The following is a 23,311-nucleotide window of genomic DNA, read 5'->3' as shown; positions in this document are numbered from 1 at the left end:
GCTTCAGACAGCAAGGTGACAGCTCAGAAGTTCATGCGATGTGTAAGGTGCGTTAATGATGTCAAATTGACACCAAATTCTACAATTCTGCGTAACACCACAGTGGACATATCACAGATGGAAACTTCGCCACATCCCCTCCCTTATCTACATCTACGTGATCACTCTGCTAGTCACAATAAAGTGCCTGGCAGAGGGTTCAATGAACCACCTTCATGCTGTCTCTCTACCGTTCCACTCTCGAACGACACGCGGGAAAAATGAGCACTTAAATTTTTCTATACGAGCTTTATCATGATGATCATTTCTCCCTGTGTAGGTGGGTGGCAACAGAATGTTTTCGCTATCGGTGGAGAAAACTGGTGATTGAAATTTCATAAGAAGATCCCATCGCAACGAAAAACGCCTTTAATGATTGCCACTCCAATTCACATATCATGTCTGTGACACTATCTCCCTTATTTCGCGATAATACAATACGAGCTGGCCTTCTTTGTCCTTTTTTGATGTCGTCCATCAGTCCCATCTGATGCGGATCCCACACCACACAGCAATACTCCAGAATAGGGCAGACGAGCGTAATGTAAGCAGTCTCTTTGGTATACCTGTTGCACCTTCTAAGTGTTCTGCCAATGAATCAGTCTTTGGTTTGCTCTACCCACAATATTATCTATGTGATCGTTCCAATTTAGGTTATTTGTAATTGTAATCACTAAGTATTTAGTTGAATTTACAGCCCTCAGATTTGTGTGACTTATTGCGTAATCGAAATTTAGCTGATTTCTTTTAGTACTCATGTGAATAACTTCACACTTTTCTTTATTCAGGGTCAGTTGCCACTTTTTGCACCATACAGATACCTTATCTAAATCATTTTGCAAGTCATTTTGAACATCTGATGATTTTACAAGATGGTAAATGAGAGCATCATCTGCAAACAATTTAAGACGGCTACTCAGATTGTCTCCTATGTTGTTAATATAGATCAGGAACAATAGAGGGCCTGTAACACTTCCTTGGGGAATGCCGGATATTACTTCTGTTTTACTTGATGACTTTCCATCTATTACTACGAACTGTGACCTTTCCGACAGGAAATCACGAATCCAGTTGCACAACTGAGGTGATACTCCATAGGCACGCAGTTTGGTTAGAAGACGCTTGTGAGGAACTGTGTCCAATGCTTTCTGGAAATCTAAAAATATGGAATCAATTTGACATCCCCTGTCAATACCACTTACTACTTCATGAGTATAAAGAGGTAGCTGTGTTTCACAAGAATGATATTTTCTGAATCCGTGTTGACTATATGTCAATAAATTGTTTTCTTCGAGATACTTCATAATGTTCGAATACAGTATATGTTCTAAAACCCTACTGCAAATTGACGTTCGTGATATAGGCCTGTAATTCCGCGGATTACTCCTACTTCCCTTTTTGGGTATTGGTGCGACTTGAGCAATTTTCCAGTCTTTAGGTACGGATCTTTCTGTGAGCGAGTGGTTGTATATAATTGCTAAATATGGAGCTATTCTATCAGCATACTCTGAGAGGAACTTGACTGGTATACAATCTGGACTGGAGGCCTTGCCTTTATTAAGTGATTTAAGCTGCTTTGTTACACCGAGGATATCTACTTCTATGTTTCTCATCTTGGCAGTTGTTTGTGGTTGGAATTCAGGAATATTTATTTTGTCTTCTTTGGTGAAGGATTTTCGGAAAACCGTGTTTAATAACTCTGCTTTAGTGGCACTGTCATCAGTGGCTTCACCATTGTTATGGCGCAGTGAGGGTATTGATTGCGTCTTGCCACTGGTGTGTCTTATGTATGACCAGAATCTCTTTGGGTTTTCTGCCAGATTTAGAGGCAGAATTTCATAGTGGAAACTATTAAAAGCATTTCACATTGAAGTACGCACTATATTTCGAACTTCTGTAAAACTTTGCCAATCTTGGGGATTTTGCGTTCTTTTAAATTTGGCATGCTTTTTTCATTGCTTCTGCAACAACGATCTGATCCATTTTATGTACCATGGGGGTCAGTACCATCGCTTATTAATTTATGTGGTATATACCTCTCAATTGCTGTTGATACTATCTCTTTGAAAACATTCCACAACTTTTCTACACTTACATGATCAGATCGGAAGAAATGAAGACTGTCTCTTAAAAAGGCGTTAAAAGCATTTTTATCAGCTTTTTTAAATAGATATACTTTGCATTTCTTTTTGATGGTTGTGGGTGTTACGTTATTCAGCCTAGCAGCAACTGCCTTGTGGTCGCTAATCCCTGTATTCGTCATAACGCTCACTATTTGTCCAGGATTATTTGTTGCTAATGGTCAATTTTGCTTTTGCAACCATTTACGCTTCGAGTGGGCTCATGAACTAATTGTTCAAAATAATTTTCTGAGAAAGCATTCAGTACAATTTCGGATGATGTTTTATGCCTGCCGCTGGCTTTTAACGTATAATTTTTCCAGCATATCAAGGGTAGATTGAAGTCACCACCAACTGTAATTGTATGAGCAGGGTACTTATTTGAAATGAGACTCAAGTTTTCTTTGACCTGTTCAGCAACTATGTCTTCTGAGTCAAGGGGTTGGTAAAACGATCCGATTAATAGTTTAGTCCAATTGTCAGGTATAACCTCCACCCATACTATTTCACATGAACTATCTACTTCAATTTCGCTACAAGGCAAACTACCTCTGACAGCGATAAATACTCCACCTTCTATCCTTCCTGAACACTGTTAGATCGTTTGAAAAAATTTCAGCTGAACTTATTTCCGGCTTTAGCCAGCTCTCTGTACCTACAACTATTTGAGCTTCAGTGTTTTCTATTAGGGCTTGGAGCTCTGGTTCTTTCCCAACACAGCTATGACAATTTACAACTACAATACCAATCATTTCTACAACTACCTTGCTGTGTTGTACCTGCCCACTTTTAGACGGATGGCCTTTCTGTGGTTCCCTGAGACCCTCTAACCTGAAAAATCGTCCAGTCCCTTCCACACAGCCCCTGCTGCCCATGTAGCAGCCTCCTGTGTGTAGTGGACTCCTGACCTATTAAGCGAAACCTGGAAACCCACCACCCGATGGCGCAAGTCAAGGAATCTGCAGCCTACACAGTCACAGAACCGCTTGAGCCTCTGATTCAGACCTTCCATTCAGCTATGCACCAAAGGACCACAGTCAGTTCTATCGACAATACTGCAGATAATGATCTCCACCTTAATCTCGGAAGCAAGACTGGCAGTCTTTACCATTTCTGCAAGCCGCCCAAAACCAGACAGAATCTGCTTCGATCCAAAGCGACACATGTCACTGGTACTGACATGAGCCACCACATGCAGTTGGCTGCACCCTGTACTCTTCATGGCATCCAGAAGCACCCTTTCCACATCCGGAATGACTCCCCCGGAATGCACACAGAGTGCACACTGGCTTCCTTCCCCTCCTTGGCAGCCAAGTTCCTAAGGGGCCTCATTACGCACCTAACGTTTGAGCTCCCAACTACCAGCAAACCCACCCTCTGTGAATGCCCAGACCTTGCTGGCCGAGAAGCTTCCTCTGGAACAGGGTGGACGACTGCATCTGGCTGAGAGATATCATCAGCCACAGATAACGCCCGAAACCTGTTCGTCAAACGAACCAGAGAGGCCCTACGATCAGTTCCTTCGAAAGTTTTTCGCCGCGTGCCAGACTTTGGAATGATCTCCCACTCGACCACGGGTGAGGGGTCAGCCTCAGTGCAGGCAGTACCCGGGGAGGTCACAGCAGTGGACCAATTGGAGAACACGTGGGACGTGTTCGACGTCCCTCGCATTCCCGCATCCGATCCCCCACAGTGATGCCCCTTGGCAGCAGCCTCAAACTGTGTGATGGAAGCCAATGCAGTCTGAAGCTGTGAGCAAAGGTTCGCCAGCTCAGCTCGCATCTGTACACAACAATCACAGTTCATATCCATTACTGCAGTCTCTCCTGTTTGAAGCTCGTAAAAATATGTAACAAGGGAACAGTGTACTCGCCTTATTAGAAGCAGGAACTAGCGGTGCGCTCTTGCTGATATGGTCTGACGGTCTAACTTACCGATGTCTCACCCTTTCTCTTGATGCCTTAGTGATATAGGTCAGAACTGTGATGCCCAATGTTGAAATCATGTGGTTTTATTATGGTTGGGGAAAACAGTTGAGACACACAATTGTTCATAATTGACAGGAACAGGTCACAGCAGGTGGCTAAAGGGCATCAGTGAATAGTAATGTGCAACAGAATGATTTCCGTAACAACCTTTGATAACCCCGGATGATTCAACCCTTCTCTAAGGATATTGTTGGGCTGCAACCCCATTGAATATGATCCTACTCCTTTCCCTTTGGAGTGTAGTGCGACCACAATTCTTGTTGTTGGATACAGTGTAGGAGCACTGTGGACCATACAAAGCCATTCTATGACATTTGAACATGATCTGGAGGAGCAAATAGTGTCCATGCTTCTTCAGTCCTAGTGTTTCCGGCTGCCCAGTGAGGTTAATCACAGAGGGGTGCGACACTGACATGTGTGTGAATTAAACAGCGAAGGCTCCCTCTAAGATCCCCAGTTTGGCAACCACCTCAGTCCTACCTGCATGCCTTTGTTGAACACTTTAAAAATGTACCTGTACAGAGGCAACCCTTGATGGCTTCTTTCAACAACCCTCAGGTTCTGCATGTGCACAAGAAGGTACCAGTGCAGCAGAGTAGAACCACACAGCTGAAGGATATAGAGGAGGTGTGCTCAACAAAGTTGCCTGGATGTCACTGATAATATTGCCAAACTATGGGGGAAGGGGAGGGGTCTTGAAGGGACCCTTTGCAGTTTCATTCATGCATGTGCGAATGTTGCACTCCCTCTTAGATTATCATGTCACAGGACGGCAAGAAACTCAAAGATTGAAAAGTATAAACACCCTTTGCTGCTTCAGATCATGTTCACATTTCAGCAAATGGTTTTGTATGGTCCCAAGTGATTCCACCCTGTATACCAGAGCAAGAATTGTAATTGTTACACTCAAAAGGGATCAGATAATGTAAAACGGGCTGCCCCGCACCCTCGCCCCCCCCCCCCCCCCCACCCCTCTCCACTGATGTTTGGGTATCATCCTCCTCCTATTAATGCTGCCTCCACACCCCTGTGAGGTAGTTGACCCTCTGTCTGCCGCAGATGTCAGTCCCTTACTCCCAGCCAGAGAAGAAATTACTTCCTCCGGTACCCCTTACCAGGAAGGGGTCCCTCGGGACATTCCCTTTTTTCTAATACTCTGCAACTGAATGACAGCTAGTGGTTGAAGGAGCCACAGGCTGCATTTCAAAGGACTTTGTATTCCTCTTCTGTCCCAGAGTATGAGGCAAACAAGCCCTCACAGGAGAATAAATTGTCAAAGGATAAGAAACAGTCCTCCAAAACAGAGGGACATTCTGGAGACCCCTGTGGTGTCCGACCCCACGTTCCATCTGTGTATCGGAGGCAGAGTTACTGGTGGCCTTTGTGGCCACGGATCCCCATTCCCCCCCCCCCCTTCCCCCCCCTTCACCGCCACACACACTCCCTGACTCAGAACAAATGTGTGTGGATGATGTAACTTCACAACCAGTGGCAGCAGGTGGCCTTGATGCATGACCTGCGTCCTTGGTCGCTTCACACCCCCCACAGGATACTGACAGCATGATCTTCCATTGGAACTGTAGCAGTTTTTTCACCACTTGGCTGACCTATCATGTATTTTGTGTGTTAACCCTGGTTTTTTGCATCACCCACCAGGAAACTTGTTTCCCAGCAGTGTGGACCCTTTGTGGATATCGAGACTGTTTTAAGAATTGCACTGACTATGAAAGAATGTCAGGTGATGTTCTCACGTATGTTCTGGACTCTGTGTACAGCAAACATGTGCCAGTTGAGTGTGATACTGGAAGCTGTGACTGTTCATGTGAAGACCTCTCTTGAGTTTAGCATCTGTAATGTCTATCTCCCTCCCGATGATGAAATGTCCCAAAACACTTTGTCTGCACTGTTTTCTCAGCTCCCCTCAGTCTTCTTAATATTGGGTGACTTCTGTGACCACAGCCCTTTGTGGGGTGGAACTATAACCACTTGCTATGGTAAAACTATTAAAAACTTGCTCGCAGAGCTCAAACTTTGTTTCTTGAATACTGGTGTTCCCACAAACGTCAGTGTAGCATATGGGTCTTATTTGGTCATTGATTTTTATATTTGCAACCCAGGTATCCATCTATCCGTTGGAGTGTCCATGGTAAACTGAGGAACAGTGAACATTTTCCAATTGTTTTGATCCTCCCTCAGCATCACTTGCTTACGTGTCCACCCAGATGGTTTCTCTCAACAACTGATTGGGATGCTTTCACCACTGTTGTCTCCCTTCGTACCCCACCATATGGAGTTGTCGATGAGATTGTCCAGAGCACAACTGCAGCTTTTCTATTGGCAGCTGACTCAGTAATCCTGTCTTCCATGGGATCCTCCATTGGAAGACAGTACCGTGGTGGGCCCTTAAAGTGGATCCTCAAAATCGCCGTGGCCATTTAGAGATCACACATGGGCTCTCAAACACTATAAGCGACATCCATTGATGGAGCATCTCATTACCTTTAAACGGCTCTGTGCCCAGGTCTGCCACCTCATAAAATGACAGAAACAAGAATGCTGGGAGCAATTACATTGCTACCATTGGACCACATACCCCTCCTTCATGGGTTTGGGTGAAGATTCAACACCTCTGTGGGCAGTGACACCCCACAGCTGTACCTGGTAACCCTGTGAATGGTGATTTCTGCACTTATCTAGTGAATGATGCCAAATATTTTGCTTGTCAGTATGCACTAGTCTCTGCATCTGAGATTTATCAGCCTGCATTTTGTCTTCCTTTACCAGTTTCTACATGTCACCTGGAACCTTATAATGCTCCACTCAGTGAGAGGGAGTGCCCTAGCCCTTTACTCTTACACAGCTCAAAGGCCAGACTGCATCCACAGCCAAATGCTCTCATACTTATCAGTGGATTGTCAGTGTCACATCCTTGCCATTTTCGGTGGTATCTGGAGTGAGGGTGAGCTGTCTCAATGGTGAGAAAGCGTGATCACACCAGTACTCGCTGTGGCCGAGCGGTTCTAGGCACTTCAGTCTGGAACCACGCGGCTGCTACGGTCGCAGGTTCGAATGCTGCCTCGGGCATGGATGTGTGTGATGTCCTTAGGTTTACTTAGAACTAAGTCTAGGGGACTGATGACCTCAGATGTTAAGTCCCATAGTGCTTAGAGCCATTTGAACCAATTTTGAACACCAGTACTGAAACTGGGTAAACACCCCCTTGAGATGGACAGTTGTCACCTATTTAGACTCACCACTGTTCTCTGCAAGTTGCTTCGACATGTAGTGAGCAGACAGCAGTGTTGGTACCTTGAGTCTTTGGGTCTTTTCGCCAATGCTCTTCTTCTGCTGATGATTTGGTCTGTGTGGAGTCTGCTCTTCTGTCAGCTGTTGCCCAGTGTCAACATTTTAATCACTGTCTTCTTTTACTTGCATAGGGTTTATGACACCACATCCTCATTACCCTCCATGAGTGGGCTGTCTGGGGCCAACTCCTGAATTTTGTCTGGAACTTCTTGTCTTGCCAAGCTTTCCCCATATAGAAGAGAATGGGGCCCCACAGAGCTCTGTATTGCATTTGCTCCTTTTTCTGGTAGCTATCAACAGTCTGGCTGCAGCTGTGGGGTCTACGGTGTTACTCTCCATGTATGCTGGTGACTTTTGCATCACTATTGCTCCTCAGCTGTGGGTGTTGCTGAATGCCGACTGCAGGTTGACATACAAAAGGCACAGTCCTGGGCTCTCACCTGTGGCATCTGGTTCTCTGTCACCAAGACATGTCATGCACTTCTGTCACCATCATACAGTCCATCTCCAACCTGAACTCTACCTCGATGAATGAATGCACAGTGTAGTGGAGTTGTACCATTTATTTGGGATTGATCTTCAGTGCCTGGTTAACGTGTCTTCTCCATATTTGCCAGCTTAAGCAATCATGCTGATCACACCGTAATTCTCTTCGTTGTCTCAGTAATACCATCTGGGGTGCAGACCACTCTACACTTTTGTGGTTGTGCCACACTCTGATCCTGTCATGTGTTGACTGTGGCAGCCTGGCGTATGGCTCAGCACCACCTTCAGCTTTGCAGATCCTGTATCTGATACACCATAATAGGGTCTGACTTGCAACAGGTGTCTTTCACATCAGCCTTGTGAACAGCCTACTCACAGAGGCTGGCATCCTTCCCCCTACATACCAGGTGCCAACAACTGCTGCTTAACTATGCAATACACATTTGCTACTACCCTGATAGCCAAACTACTGTCCCCTTTTTCCTGGTAGGGAGATCCGCCTCCCACAACAGAGGCCAAGGTTAGGACTCACAATCACAGTTCAGATACAGAGTCTGTGCTCGGAAATCCATATTTTCCCACTGCCGCCTCTTTTCAGGGAGAAATGACGTGCTCCCTCATGGGAGCTCCTTCAGACCGTAAAACTCAATAGGCCCTACAGTTTTTTGCTGCCTGTTCATGGACTTCCTTGGCACATATCTGGGGTCAGATGTGGTGTACATTGATGACTCTATGGTTGACAGATGAACTGATTTTGCCTTCACACATGCAAGGTGCAGTGAACTGTGCTACCTGCTGAACAGATGCGATGTATACACTGCAGAATTGTTCAAGCCCTCAGCCACCTTCATTCTTGCATGCCAAGTTGTTCTTAAGCCAGCAACAACTCTTCCAGTAGTCTCCAAGCTGTCAGCCAGTGCTACTCTTGGCATCCATTGTTTGTGACTATCAAGGATCTCCTGTATGACCTCCACCATGCTAGATGATTGGTTGCCTTTGTATGGACTCCTGGTCACATTGAGATCCCAGGGAATTAACATGCTGAACAGTTGACAAAGTTGACTACCAGGATGCCAACTTGGGAAATGGGGGACCAGAACCAGACCTTTGGTTGACTACACCAATTGTTGTTGTTGTTGTTGTTGTTGTTCTTGTTGTCATGCCCTGGTTTCTCCGAATAAACTAGAAACCACAACGGAGACCACGACCATTTGGCAGACTTCCCTTCATGCTTGTCACAGGGAATCTATTGTCCTCTCTCAGCTTTGGATTGGCCACACTTGGCTGACCTGTGGCCACATCTTCCAATGTGAAGATCCACTGCACTTTCAGTATATTGTCTGTCTTACAATGACCCACATCCTACTGGACTGCTCTAATATGACTGCCCTTAGGCTTGCTGACACACTACGTCTGGTGCTAGCATATGATGCTAAAGCATCTGATTTGGTTTTACGTTTTGCCCATGGAAGTGGTTTTTACTCCTCAGTCTGGCGTAGAACTTGTTAGCCTCATCAGCTGCTTGAGGGACTGGATGGGTGCCCAGTTGTTTGCTCTCACCCGGGGGGGGGGGGGGGGGGGCGGCACGGTTGCACTTGCTAAGTGGTCTGGCCTGGCTCCGGCCCATACAACCTTTTTAATTCTCTTAATTCTTTTATATCTACCATTGGTTGACAGACTCGTAGTCGTTCTCTGTCCTGAAATTTTATCTTGTCGATGTAGCTAGTTTTCTTGCAGTAATGGAGGATATGGAAGCACCAGACAAATGTAGATAGTATGTCTCCAGTCACATAATGTGTCCAGGGGCATCCAGCTGCTTTCTGGACAGGGCAACTCTCCCACCTTCCCTCTCCCACCCTCTTTCACTTCTACTGGCTTCTATTTCTTGGTTTTCTTGGTTCTCTGATACAGTCAAGTCCATTGGAATTTGTCTTTTGTGTGTTTCCTCCCTGGGAACTATCCCATCATGACACACTAAGGATTAAAGGACCAGTGACCTTGTAGTTTGGTCCCTTTAACCATATTAACACATCCATCCCTCCATTAATGGGCTAAAGCCCTACAATGTCCTTAGAGAATGGTTGGAGTGTGTGTGTGTGTGTGTGTGTGTGTGTGTGTGTGTGTGTGTGTGTGTCAGCAGCATTAAAGGTTTTGAGAAAATCTTTCTGTTGCACGTCACCCTGTAAAGTGTCATTTTCACTGTGTAATATACACTCCTGGAAATTGAAATAAGAACACCGTGAATTCATTGTCCCAGGAAGGGGAAACTTTATTGACACATTCCTGGGGTCAGATACATCACATGATCACACTGACAGAACCACAGGCACATAGACACAGGCAACAGAGCATGCACAATGTCGGCACTAGTACAGTGTATATCCACCTTTCGCAGCAATGCAGGCTGCTATTCTCCCATGGAGACGATCGTAGAGATGCTGGATGTAGTCCTGTGGAACGGCTTGCCATGCCATTTCCACCTGGCGCCTCAGTTGGACCAGCGTTCGTGCTGGACGTGCAGACCACGTGAGACGACGCTTCATCCAGTCCCAAACATGCTCAATGGGGGACAGATCCGGAGATCTTGCTGGCCAGGGTAGTTGACTTACACCTTCTAGAGCACGTTGGGTGGCACGGGATACATGCGGACGTGCATTGTCCTGTTGGAATAGCAAGTTCCCTTGCCGGTCTAGGAATGGTAGAACGATGGGTTCGATGACGGTTTGGATGTACCGTGCCCTATTCAGTGTCCCCTCGACGATCACCAGTGGTGTACGGCCAGTGTAGGAGATCGCTCCCCACACCATGATGCCGGGTGTTGGCCCTGTGTGCCTCGGTCGTATGCAGTCCTGATTGTGGCGCTCACCTGCACGGCGCCAAACACGCATACGCCCATCATTGGCACCAAGGCAGAAGCGACTCTCATCGCTGAAGACGACACGTCTCCATTCGTCCCTCCATTCACGCCTGTCGCGACACCACTGGAGGCGGGCTGCACGATGTTGGGGCGTGAGCGGAAGACGGCCTAACGGTGTGCGGGACCGTAGGCCAGCTTCATGGAGACGGTTGCGAATGGTCCTCGCCGATACCCCAGGAGCAACAGTGTCCCTAATTTGTTGGGAAGTGGCGGTGTGGTCCCCTACGGCACTGCGTAGGATCCTACGGTCTTGGCGTGCATCCGTGCGTCGCTGCGGTCCGGTCCCAGGTCGACGGGCACGTGCACCTTCCGCCGACCACTGGCGACAACATCGATGTACTGTGGAGACCTCACGCCCCACGTGTTGAGCAATTCGGCGGTACGTCCACCCGGCCTCCCGCATGCCCACTATACGCCCTCGCTCAAAGTCCGTCAACTGCACATACGGTTCACGTCCACGCTGTTGCGGCATGCTACCAGTGTTAAAGACTGCGATGGAGCTCCATATGCCACGGCAAATTGGCTGACACTGACGGCGGCGGTGCACAAATGCTGCGCAGCTAGCGCCATTCGACGGCCAACACCGCGGTTCCTGGTGTGTCCGCTGTGCCGTGCGTGTGATCATTGCTTGTACAGCCCTCTCGCAGTGTCCGGAGCAAGTATGGTGGGTCTGACACACCGGTGTCAATGTGTTCTTTTTTCCATTTCCAGGAGTGTATGTAAATGAATGCCCGAAGGGAAGGGGTGGTTTTATTGATGCTACTTCTGCCACCTCTTGAGGCCTTTCGTGTCAATTCTGAGTGACTGTATGTCTGAAATGTTTCCCTCGGCCACTTGTAAGAAAACCATGTGATTCAGCATTAGGCATCATGGTTCTGGCTTCTATCGCAGAGGTGTCAACAGAAATGGTGAGTTGTGGGTAAGGAGGGAGAGTATGATGACCTTCCCATCATATGACACGTCCACACGGAGTTGGGCAGAATTTTGGTGAAATTTGGTGTCAATATGACATCATTAACGCACCTTACACACCACATGAACTTCAGAGTTCTGGCCATTCTTGGCATGTATCTACAAATTGTTGTTTGGTGCATCACTGTGCCCGAAGATGATGTACCAGTGCACCATGCTTTTGTAACATCATAGAGGAAGGCTGTAGGTACTTATGTGCCAAATTTGAAACCTCTGCATCACAATGAGAGAAAATAATGGAGTTCCTAAAAAGTGACTCTTTAATTCTTCCGTGTAGTATAGTTTTCTAGGCACTGTGTAGTAATTATTCGCACAGAATAGAAATTAATCATATTGGAACCTTCTCAAGCAAATATTTGATTTTATCCGTCATGTTCATTCAACTTTTTGCTTGTTCTGACTACTATCCCATAGGCAAAGTATTTTCAAAAGCAGGAAATAGCTGTAGGTGACACTGACCTATTTTAAATTTAAATTTATATGATTGTAATATTATCATTTCCTTATTTTACTGGTGTCTGAACTGCTCAATTGAAGCTTTTTGATGCTTCTATTTATGTTTTGATAATTTAAAAGCAATTATGTTCAAACTTGAATCCCATATATGTGTGTGTGTATATATATATATATATATATATTTGCTTACTTGCAGTGTGTATAAACATGAAAAATACAACAAAACCTTATTCAAGTGAGGAATATCTTAGAGAGAAAAAAGTAAATATAAATTTTTCTGCTTTAGTGAAGGCAACATTGAAATTTTCTGTGAAGACGATAAACTTCAAAGCTGCTGGACCAATTACTCCTCCTGACTGCTACAAATTTGACATTGAGGTTTGTGACAGTGTTCTGTTTCTTTACAGTGTAGTTTGTCGGTAACTATTATTAATAATAGTGAGAACATTGTAAATTTACAGTTCAAAAGGATTGTGTGAGGCACTTAACCATGATTCCAGTCTCATACATTCCCATTGAAATGGCTGTTGTACATTTTATATAACTTCTGAATCATGGCAATCTGTTTCCTGCATTTTTCAGTATGATCCAGTAGTTTGTGTGATCAACTGTCTGTATCTATGTTAAATTGGCACATCATTTTTTGACATAATAATGAGTGTCTTCCCAGACAACACTCAATTCCTTTGGAAGTACATGATAGGTGAACATTAGCCCCCAAGCCTTTGCAGTGCTACATTCCATTTAGTGCTGCATGTTCTAACACCTGTTGTTCTAAGTAACAATAATTATTAGCTGAAATTATCAAAAATTAAGTTCTTGATTTGCAGACGATTTAATGGGAACAGCAAGCTGCTGAATATCTCGGAGACACATTTTCATCAAATAGTATCGCAGACTTGACTCCTTGAGCGATGTCCTGAACATCTTTACTTATGGAACATCGACAGTGGCTTTTGCTTTTCCACTGACAAAACTGTTTGTATTAATTTCTGGTGGCACAATTGGGTTTTTGCACTGTCTTTACATCTTGGGCCTGTTGCTCTTCCGTTCATTGAAACTACGAAATTACTGGGGCTCAGGCTTGGTAGAAAACTTCCTTGGTCCACCAACATGTACTACCTGGCTGCTGGCTGTATGCTGTCTGCTGTCCTCCAATGTTCTGTGTGACCTCAGCGATACTTCTGGGGGAGAGCATAAGACCACCCTCCTCTGTCTGTATCTGTCCCTTGTCCATTCAAAACTAGACTACAGGTGTTTTGTTTATGCATCTGCACAATAATCCCTCTTACGGTGTCTCAATATTATCCACAATTTTGGCATCCGTTTGGCCACTGGCACCTTTTACCCTAGCCTGTTATGAGTCCGCATGCCGAAGCTGCCGAACTACTGCTGTCATACCACTGTGACTTTCTGTTTGGCAGATATGCGTGTTGTTTATCTGCCTTGCCTGGCCACCCATCCTATGCCCTGCTTTGATGACTCCTCTGACTGCCAATATGGGGCATGTCCCTCTTCTCTGTTACCTGCTGGAGCTTAACTTCACGCTACCTGCCACTTTCCCAATGGGTGTGAACCGTTCACCACCTTGGCTTCGCGCAGCGGCCCGCGCTCACCTCGACCTTCATTTGCTTTGTAAAGTCCCTACTCCAGCCTCACTCATCACTTTAAGTTTAACAACCTTCACATGGAGCTTTGCGATAGTACCTTCATGTGCACTGATGGCTCTGACTGACCGTGGTGTCAGGTGTGCCTTTGTTATTGTCACAGACATTTTTCGGTATCTGCTTCCAGACCGCTGCTCAGTATTTATAACAGAGCTCTGAACCCTGTATCAGATGACGCACTGCATCCGACAACACAGGCTTTTCAATTGCGTCATCTGCTCTGACTCTCAAAGTGCTCTTCAGGGACTCAGTGTGCTGTACATCTTCCATACCATAGTGCAATAGGTCCAGTAGTGCTGTCACTTGCTCACTCTTGATGGAGCCACTGTGATGTTTGTGGGTTTCTGGTTGCATCGGTCTGACAGGAAATGTGATCGCTGACACTGCTGCCAAGGCTGCAGTCCTCGTACATTGGGAAGCTAGTTGTTACATTCCCTCTGATGATCTCTGTGTTACCATCTGTCAGCAGGTGGTGTCACTTTGGCATCACCACTGGTCCTGCCTTCATGAGAACAAGCTCCAGGGAATTGAGCCTCTCCCATTGGCATGGACGACCTCCTCTCGGCCCACTCACCATGAGGAGATCATTTTAACTAGGTTGCATTTGGGCACTGTCTTTTTAGCCATTGCCATTTGGTAAGTTGTGCTCCTCCTCCATTATGTGCTCATTGCCCTCAACCTCTGACGGTTCACCATTTCCTGATGGAATGCCCTTTTTTAACCACTTACATTCTCATTTACGTTTGCCGTCAGAGTTATTGACCGTTTTAGCAAATGATGTGCGGGCTGTCAACCGCATTTTATGTTTTATCTGTCATAGCAATATGGTGAATAACATTTAATCTTTAGTTCAAGACCTGTTTCTTGATCGTGTATTTTATGGACCTTTCTCCAAGTCTCCATTTTAGCTGTCTTTCCTTCCATTGATTGGGCTTAACATGTAGTCGTTTTTAACTTTTTTTCCGTAGTGTTCTACAGTTCTGACAAGGGCGCGTATGACCCTAGTTGTTTTTACAACCTAAAACAAAATAAAACAAAACAATTGAATAGCATCAGAGAAAGGAATTAATTAAACGAAGTATTTAACTTCTGGGTGTTGAGTAATGAAGTCCTGGGTTTTTGCACATGAATTAATAACCTGACAACTATTTGCATTTGGTCTTATTTTTTCCAGTTGCACCAATTACAGTGCCACTGGTCCTCAGTTATTGTAAACTCTGAACATACTTCAGTGACCACTGTTGGGGTTGACAGTGGGAGATTGTGTGTTATGGAGAGCAGGGGTATTGGCTCAGTTGTCTGGACTATGAGAATGGTTCAAACCTCAACTTGAAAAATGTCTGCACATGAAGGTGTGCTACATGCTGTAGTGTGGATGGCTCTTCAGGTAAAACAATTGCTACTGGGCAACCTCGGTGGCATCTGCTGGCTCCAGTTGTATGAGGATTACCCAGCCAAGAAGGGCTCGTTTATTTCCGTAGCTCCTTGTGGCAACAAAATGTTTTTCTCTGTTTAATTTCAAACTCCTGATGGAAACATGTGTCATTAGGAGTATCAACACTGTGCTAACAGTCATCTTAACAGAAAAATGGAGTGTATTATGGAGTAAAGGAGACCTCACTGTATAATAGAAGTATTGAGTCATTGACAGCCACATAAAAAAGAATGAAAACTTGTTAGCATTCAGATAGCTACATTGTACTGGCTGAATACACAATGCAGGGACTGCAGTTGTGCAAGTGGGTTTGGCCAAGGTGGTGTTGGGTAGGGTGGGGAGAGTGGTGGTGGTGGTGGTGGTGGTGGTGGTGGTGGTGGTGGTGGTGGTGGTGGGGGGGGGGGGGTATGTGATAGGTGGGAAGCAGGAAGAGGGGTTTGGAATAGGTAGCTGGTGGCGTGGGAGGCAGCTGATGTGTGGGATAGGAATGCAGGATGGGGAGGCAGCAGGTGTATGGGGGGGGGGGGGGGGGGCGGCCCCTCAGTATTCATTTCCTGTGTACAGGCTTGACGACCCCGGGTTCCTGAGCTGGGGACTGGTAAGCACTGCCAGTCCTCTGGTACTGTAAGCTCCAGGCATGCTTCAGCAACCACCATGCTGTCCTGCAGTGGAGTATCTTTAGTTTCGGAGAATGGGGTCCTTGGCTTCACCACCTGTATTGCGAAGAAGGTACACACCTCTACGAAAAGCCCCTCAACCTCAAAATGTACTACGGGCTGATGAGGTGAATGGCTGTTGAGGTAAAACAGTCTCTAGTGGGCAACCTCTGGGGCACCTGCACCTCCCCCCCTCCCCTCTGGGGCACCTGCACCTCCACCCCTCCCTTCTGGGGCACCTGCCCCCCCCCTCCTCCCCAGTTGTATAAGGCTTGCTTAGGCATCCAGAGCTCTGCCTGGTTCGACATTTGTTTCTCTAGCATCTCGTGGGATCCCTGTAGAAGGTCTCGTCAAACACCTACTCGTGACGGGGCAATTCTATCATCAGGTAGTGCCTACACCTACTCATCAAAGAGAGGTCGATTGGTCAGTCTTCCTGAGCAGTAGTCTCAGAATAATAGTAACAGGACACTAGTGTGCCATAACACTTTCATTGTAATTAAGAGAATGGGAGGAACCTTCGAGAACGACTTTGTAATGGAACACTTCTAATTCAAACCAAATATCTAAGCTTCTGGGATATAAAGACTGAGGTGATTATCCAGTCGAGGCTGAGTTGCATAACACCATTAATATCTGTAAAGGCATGGTTACCTGCTTCGATCTATCTGCCAACTCAGACCGTGGTCAATAGGAGATCATGAAGTTGGATGATTCAAAGGGTAAATTTGTTGCTGTACAGTTCACAGGCTATTTTTGAACAAAAGGATTGTGCACAGGAAGTGGAGGCCTTTATCACTTGAGATCAAACAGGCTGCCAGAGTCCATACCCCGGTCTACCAACCAGCTCAAACAACGACCTGTACCTAGATGGAATGACAACTGTCACTTGGCAATCAGAGCCAGAACTTCAAACACCATCCAGCTACAGAAAACCTTCATGTCTTCAGAACTGCGAGAGCACATAAGAGGCGAGAATGGAAGAGGGCTTCCTGGTAGGAATTCACGGCTTTCATTAATAAGTCCACTTCCACTGCTCAAGTTCAGGAATCAATAACATGGATTTCAGGCTAGAGCAGTACATGTCCCCATATTGCCTTGTCAAGAAATGGGGTCTTGGATGCGCCTAAAGACATGGCTCAGATTTTAGCTGAACAGTTTTTTGGTGTCACTGTGTCATCCAGACAAGGTGAGGAAGTCTACAACTTTCCATTCTCCATGTGGTATGTGGAATAAGCTCTGTGGCTAGACACACTGCTCCAGGACCTGATGAGATTCATTATGCCATGCTCTGTTACTTGTGCCCTGAAGTGAAAGGATAGCTTCTATCTTGTTTCAATGGTGCGATGGCGTCTTTCCATCACAATGGCGGGAGAGCACCATCATTCTGGTGCTCAAACCTGGTCAAAACAGGCTTGATGTGTATAGTTACCGGCCCATCAGCCTCACAAACTTCCTTTGTAAGCTGCTGAAATGTATGGTGTGTCGGCGTTGGGTTAGGTCCTGGAGTCATGTGGCCTACTGGCTCGATGTCAGGGTGGCTTCCACCAGGGTCGCTCTACCACTGATAATCTTGTGTTACTCGATTCTGCCATCCGAATAGCCTTTTCCAGACACCAACATCTGGTTGCCGTCATCTTTGACTTAAATAAAAAATACGACCCGACTTGGCAACGTCATAGCCTTACCACATTTGTATGAGTGGGGTCTCTGGGACCCGCTCTCAATTTTATCCAAAACTTACTGTCGCTCCGTACTTTCCATGTCCAAGTCTGTGCCTCCCATATTTCCACCCCCCCCCCACCCCCACCCCTCACCCCTGCCCCCCACCCCTCGCCCCTGCCCCCCTCCCCTCCTCGATATTCTGCATTTCGTATTGCTACTCCAGTACTGGTGTTGCTAGGCAGTGCCTACAGGGAGCCATTCACAAGGTGCAGTCATGGGCTCTATCCCACAGCTTCCAGTTTTCAGCTGCGAAGTCGTGTGTCATGCATTTCTGTCAGCATCACACCATTCATACAGAACCAGAGCTGTACCTTAATGACGATCCACTCACTATAGTGGAGACATTTCGATTCTTGGGATTGGTTTTAGAGGCCCGATTGACTTGGCTTCCTCACCTTTGTCAGCTTGAGCAGAAGTGCTGGCAGCACCTCAATGCCCTCCACTACCTGAGCAACACCAACTGGGGTGCAGATTGTTCTACACTGCTACAGCTCTACAGAGCCCTTGTTCAATCCTGTCTTGACTATGGGAGTCTGGCTTATGGTTCAGTGATACCTCAGTGTTGCGTTTACTCAACCCAGTGCACCACTGTGGCATTCGCCTAGCAACAGGGGCTTTTAGGACTAGTCCGGTGACCAGTGTCCTTGTGGCGACCGGAGTCCCTCCATTGCAGGTTAGGTGTGTACAAGTGCTGGCCAGTTACGTTGCACATGTTCTTAGTTCTCCTGTGCATCTGAATCATCGTCTCTTTTTTTTCCCACCCACAGCGGTTCATCTTCCGCATCGGCAGCCCAGGTCAGGGTTTCCAATTGCGTTTTGTGTCCAATCCCATTTTTCCGAACTGCCTTTACCATCTCTCCTCAAGATCCATTCACATACACCTCCATGGTGTACACCTAGGCCATGGCTTCGCCTGGACCTTCCACATGGCCCGAAGGACTCAATTAACCCTGCGGCTCTCTATCACTTCCTCTCAATTCTCAATGTGCTCCGAGGCCATGAAGTGGTTTACACCGACGACTCGATGGCTGATGGTCGTGTAGGATTTGCGTATGTCCATGGGGGACATATTGAACAGCATTCCTTGTCCCATGGCTGCAGTGTTTTCACAGCCGAGCTGGTAGCTATATTTCGTGCTCTTGAGCACATCCATTCCTGCCCTAGGGAGTCAGTTTCTTCTGTGTACTGACTCCTTGAGCAGCCTACAAGCTATCGACCGGTGCTACCCTCGTCATCCTTTGGTAGCGAGCATCCAGGAGTCCATCTGTGCCCTGGAATGGTCCAGTTTGTCATGTCGGAATACCAGGCAATGAACTTGCTGACGAGCTGGCCAAACAGGCTATGTGGAAACTGCTTATGGAGATTGGCTTCTCTGCAACTGACTTGTGTTCAGTACTATGCCACAAGGTTTTGCAGCTTTGGGAGACAAAATGGCATAATCTCAGCACGCACAACATACTGTGTGTCATTAAGGAGACTACGAATATATGGCAGTCCTCCATGCGAGCCTCTTGCAGGGACTCTGTGGTTCTCTGCTGGCTCTTCATTGGCCATGCTTGGGTGACACACGGCTACTTCATGCGCCGTGATGACCCACCTCAGTGACGGTACGGCCCTCGGCTGATAGTCGCCCATATCTTGGTGAGCTGTCCTCCTTTGGCTGCCCTGTGACACTCTCTTCAGTTAACGGACACGTTGCCATTAATTTTAGCTGACGACTCCTCATCGTCTAATTTAGTTTTACATTTATATGTGACGGAGGGTTTTATAATTCTGTATAAGTTTTAACGTGCATGCTTTGTGTTCTACACTCTAGTGCTTTTAGGGAGGATGTTCTAATGTGTCACAGAGTGGCTGGCTTTCCTTTTTATTCTCGTGGTCAGCCAGCCATGGTCATCTGCTCTCTTGTTTTTATTCCTCCTACCTCTTTCTTGCTTCTCTCTGTGAGAAGTCCATGGTGTACACCTAGGCCGCAGATTCTTTTGGACCTTTCGCATGGCTCTAAGGACTCCGTTAACAGTGCTGCTCTCCGCTATCACTCCCTCTTGATTCTTGACATGTACTGGGGCCATGAAGTGGCTTACACCAATGGCTTGATGGCTGATGGTCACGTAGGATTTGCGTATGTCCATGGAGGACATATTGAACACCACTCTGTGTCAGATGGGTGCAGTGTCTTCGCTGCAGAGCTGGCGGCCGTATCTTGTGATCTTGAGTGCCTCCGCTAATGCCCTGGCAAGTTGGCTGTCATTCTTCCCGCGAACCATACGCGACTGGAACAGAAAAGGGAGGTAATGACAGTGGCATGTAAAGTGCCCTCTGCCACAAACCGTTGGGTGGCTTGTGGAGTATAAATGTAGATGTAGATGTAACTTCAAAAACTAGATTTACGACCAGTGTCTTTGTGCATATTATTTATGGCAGAATGAAGTTTGCGTCAGCAAAAACTAACTTTAAATGCAGCTCTTGTAGTTTTCCAATGTAATTCTTAATCATAAAATCTTTGCAGCTGATCAGCCAAGTGGTAACGTTGTATTGTCCAAATATTTGAATGAGTTTTGTGCCCACCAGCTTCAGGTGAAGTGTTGGGATGCTGTGTTCTACATATTATGTGGTGCTGCATTCCCTCATCACCACCATTGCCATGGCCTTTGCTTCAGGAGAAGTGATGGACCCACCCTTGGAAGAGATCAGTGGTCCAGCAGCTGTGTAGATATGCAGAACATTCCATCCTAACATGTCACCTGAAGATAATGAGATAGAAACTCAGTGCAGCATTGTAACAAGATGATGCCAACACTTGGCTGATGGCCTGAGAAGATTTTATCATTTGAATATACCAGAAAGTCCACAATCACATATAGTTCTTAATTGATTCATGCAAATAACAGAACTCTCTCTTGAACAAGCTGTAGCTAATCCTTTCCATCATTATCTTGCTGCATCATCACTGAGAGATGGTGTGTTGATTAACTATTCAAATGAGGAAAATATCATGGTAAGTTATAGTAGAGTTTAAAATAAAGCAGAAAGTCTTCAACGGATGAATTATTGTTAAAGTATTCATTCATTTCCTGAAAGGGGATGGAACTGGGTTTATGATGATGGCCAGCTCCAAGAGTTACTGATGAACGTTTTAATAAAATTGACACCTTTAGGTAAGAGTCATTAAACATCAAAAGTGTATGTAAAACTCATGTTAAGTAGTACATTGTATTTGGAAATTATTGATGATGTGTCATTATAACCTGACTTATCTGTAAGTTAAGCGGTGGCTATTTTTTTATTTAATTAGATTTTAATGGTTGAAATGTAAATTTTTCTGTTGTGTCCATTTACATGATTTGTTATTTAATCGCAAATTTATTGTTTCAGGATTATAGTCTAGTTGAATTTTTTAAATGACGCATTCACCATTGAGTGTATTATTGATTTTAATTTTCACAATGGCAATTTCAACTTTTAAGTCATTTGCAAGTGATTAAAATGCAACTGATATTAAACAGTAAAGTTAATCATTCCATATGCAAAAAGCACACACATTTTACAGCATTTCTATGAAATAATCTGTAGTGATAATTGACAATATTGCTTATGTGCCCATAGCTGATGTAAACATTAGTAGGGAAGTAAATCTTGTAGAACTGGATAACTGGAAAAGTAAGAATGATTTATTTTTCTATTTGTTTTATGGTATGTTCTTGTAATGAGGTATTGTATGCTGATGCTTTATACAGGTGAACGACTGCTGTGTTTTCAGTATGTCAGTATTTTTTGTCAGTTATCAATCCAGGCCGCGCAGGGCAGCCACGCGGTCTGAGGTGTCATGTCACGGTCCACACGGCTCATACCATCGGAGGTTCGAGTCCTTCCTTGGCCATGTGCATGTGTGTGTTTTGTCCACAGTGTAAGTTAGTTTAAGTAGTATGTAAGCCTAAGGACCGATGACCTAAGCAGTTTGGTCCTGTAAGATCTTACCATAAATTTACAAATTTTTTATCAATCCAGATTATTTCATGGAAGTGCTATGAAATGCGTAAGCTTTTTGTGAAATGTTTAACTTCAATGTTTTGTTATTGGGTATAACTTAACTATTTTAAAATGAATTAAAAGTCAAAACTGCAATTGCGGGAATTATATCGTCTAGTACAGTTGCTGGTGAAAGTGATGTCATTTAAATTATAGTTTAATGGTCTTTTAAGAAACTGTTTCCTCCACTGAAAACGTTTGTGCAAAATACATGTTATAGAAGTATCATGGTTTTTCCCACAATATAGTTCTCCTTCAGGGTTTGTTTTCTGCTTTTTCTTGATGTTGTAGATAGACTTCGATAATCGAGATCATGATGGTCAAATGCTTTTGTCACTGGATGCTGATGCTGTCAGATTATCATGCAAGGGCGATGTGGAATATATAGGTGAGTCAAGATTTAAACTTCCATAATTCATAGTTTTGAAAATAAGCAGTACCTTTTTTTCCCCTCTTAACAATGATAGGTTTGAGAGAGCAGAGGAGTCTCCATTGCTTCATCACACCGTTGATTATTTCGGTTTTTACACTTCATGCGTCACTTCACTTTCCAGTAAGCTCGTATTATTACTATGCTGTTAGATAACATTGTGCCTGTTTTATTAACCTTAGAGTTAAGAAAAGCAAAGAATTAATAACTTTATTCACTAGAAAATTCTTAAGGCAAATCTGGTGATTGTTTGGAAGGTATTGACATGTTCAACAATAATTGTTACCAAACTTATTACATATGTGTACTGTCAAGGTGTTGTTTGTGAGCATTTCAAAAGGCACAGGCTGCATGTAGATAAATTCGCATACTGTAGTAAACAGAAAACAACGAAGAATATTGTGTTCTACTGCAGCCTTGAATGTGATCCTTACTGACATTTTGTCTAAATTATTGTGCATTTATCTTTTACAAACAAGGAAAAGAATATTGTTTGATCTAAGAAATTACAGCCTCTGTAGAGACTGGCAACAGAACATTAGCAGAAATGTGGTAGAAGTGGAAATATTACATGTTAGAAAATGACTTTTATTTATCCCTGATGTATTAGAAAACCTTCAATTAAGTTTGAAACAGGTATGAAGTTTGTACACATCATTTCTGCTCATGAATCAAACCCTGGTTTCATGCATAGGATGATAGAAGGGCAGTGGCTGTGGTAAAATGAACAGCTATGTTTTATGGTAAAGTCCTGTAGTTGTGTGGTAAGGACCAGGAGGCAGACATAAAGGGATGATTACGGAAGCATTTGGTTGAGCTTCCATCTGATTTACTTTCTGGAAAAAGTGTCATGTGACTGTATTTAGTATAGGTTAAGTGTACAATAATGATCACATCAATGACAAGAAAAATCAGAGAACCAGAAAGAAATCGTACAGCTCTGAGCTCGCTTAGTCCTGTTATAGAATATAGGAGCCAGGCACTATGTGAGCACCTTATAAATAGTAAATTCGATGATCAAGAAAATCATTGTGTAAGAGCATACAGAGCACATAGCAATTAATGTCAAGTTGTAGCCACCCATC

General features: G+C 45.0%; 1 protein-coding gene across 2 annotated transcripts in view; it reads left to right on the top strand.

The window, feature by feature from the left end:
- The window catches only part of LOC124722081 (mucolipin-3-like), a 183,649-nt gene that overhangs the window by 71,357 nt on the left and 88,981 nt on the right, over positions 1 to 23,311 (top strand). For both annotated transcript variants that reach the window (XM_047247277.1, XM_047247276.1), the window contains exons 5-6: positions 12,481 to 12,662; positions 22,088 to 22,184. In XM_047247277.1, the coding sequence (XP_047103233.1) occupies positions 12,481 to 12,662; positions 22,088 to 22,184 (279 nt within the window). The remainder of the gene's footprint in view (positions 1 to 12,480; positions 12,663 to 22,087; positions 22,185 to 23,311) is intronic.

Source organism: Schistocerca piceifrons, chromosome X, assembly GCF_021461385.2.
Source record: "Schistocerca piceifrons isolate TAMUIC-IGC-003096 chromosome X, iqSchPice1.1, whole genome shotgun sequence".
Lineage (NCBI taxonomy): Eukaryota > Metazoa > Arthropoda > Insecta > Orthoptera > Acrididae > Schistocerca > Schistocerca piceifrons.
This window is presented reverse-complemented; position numbering and strand designations above follow the sequence as displayed.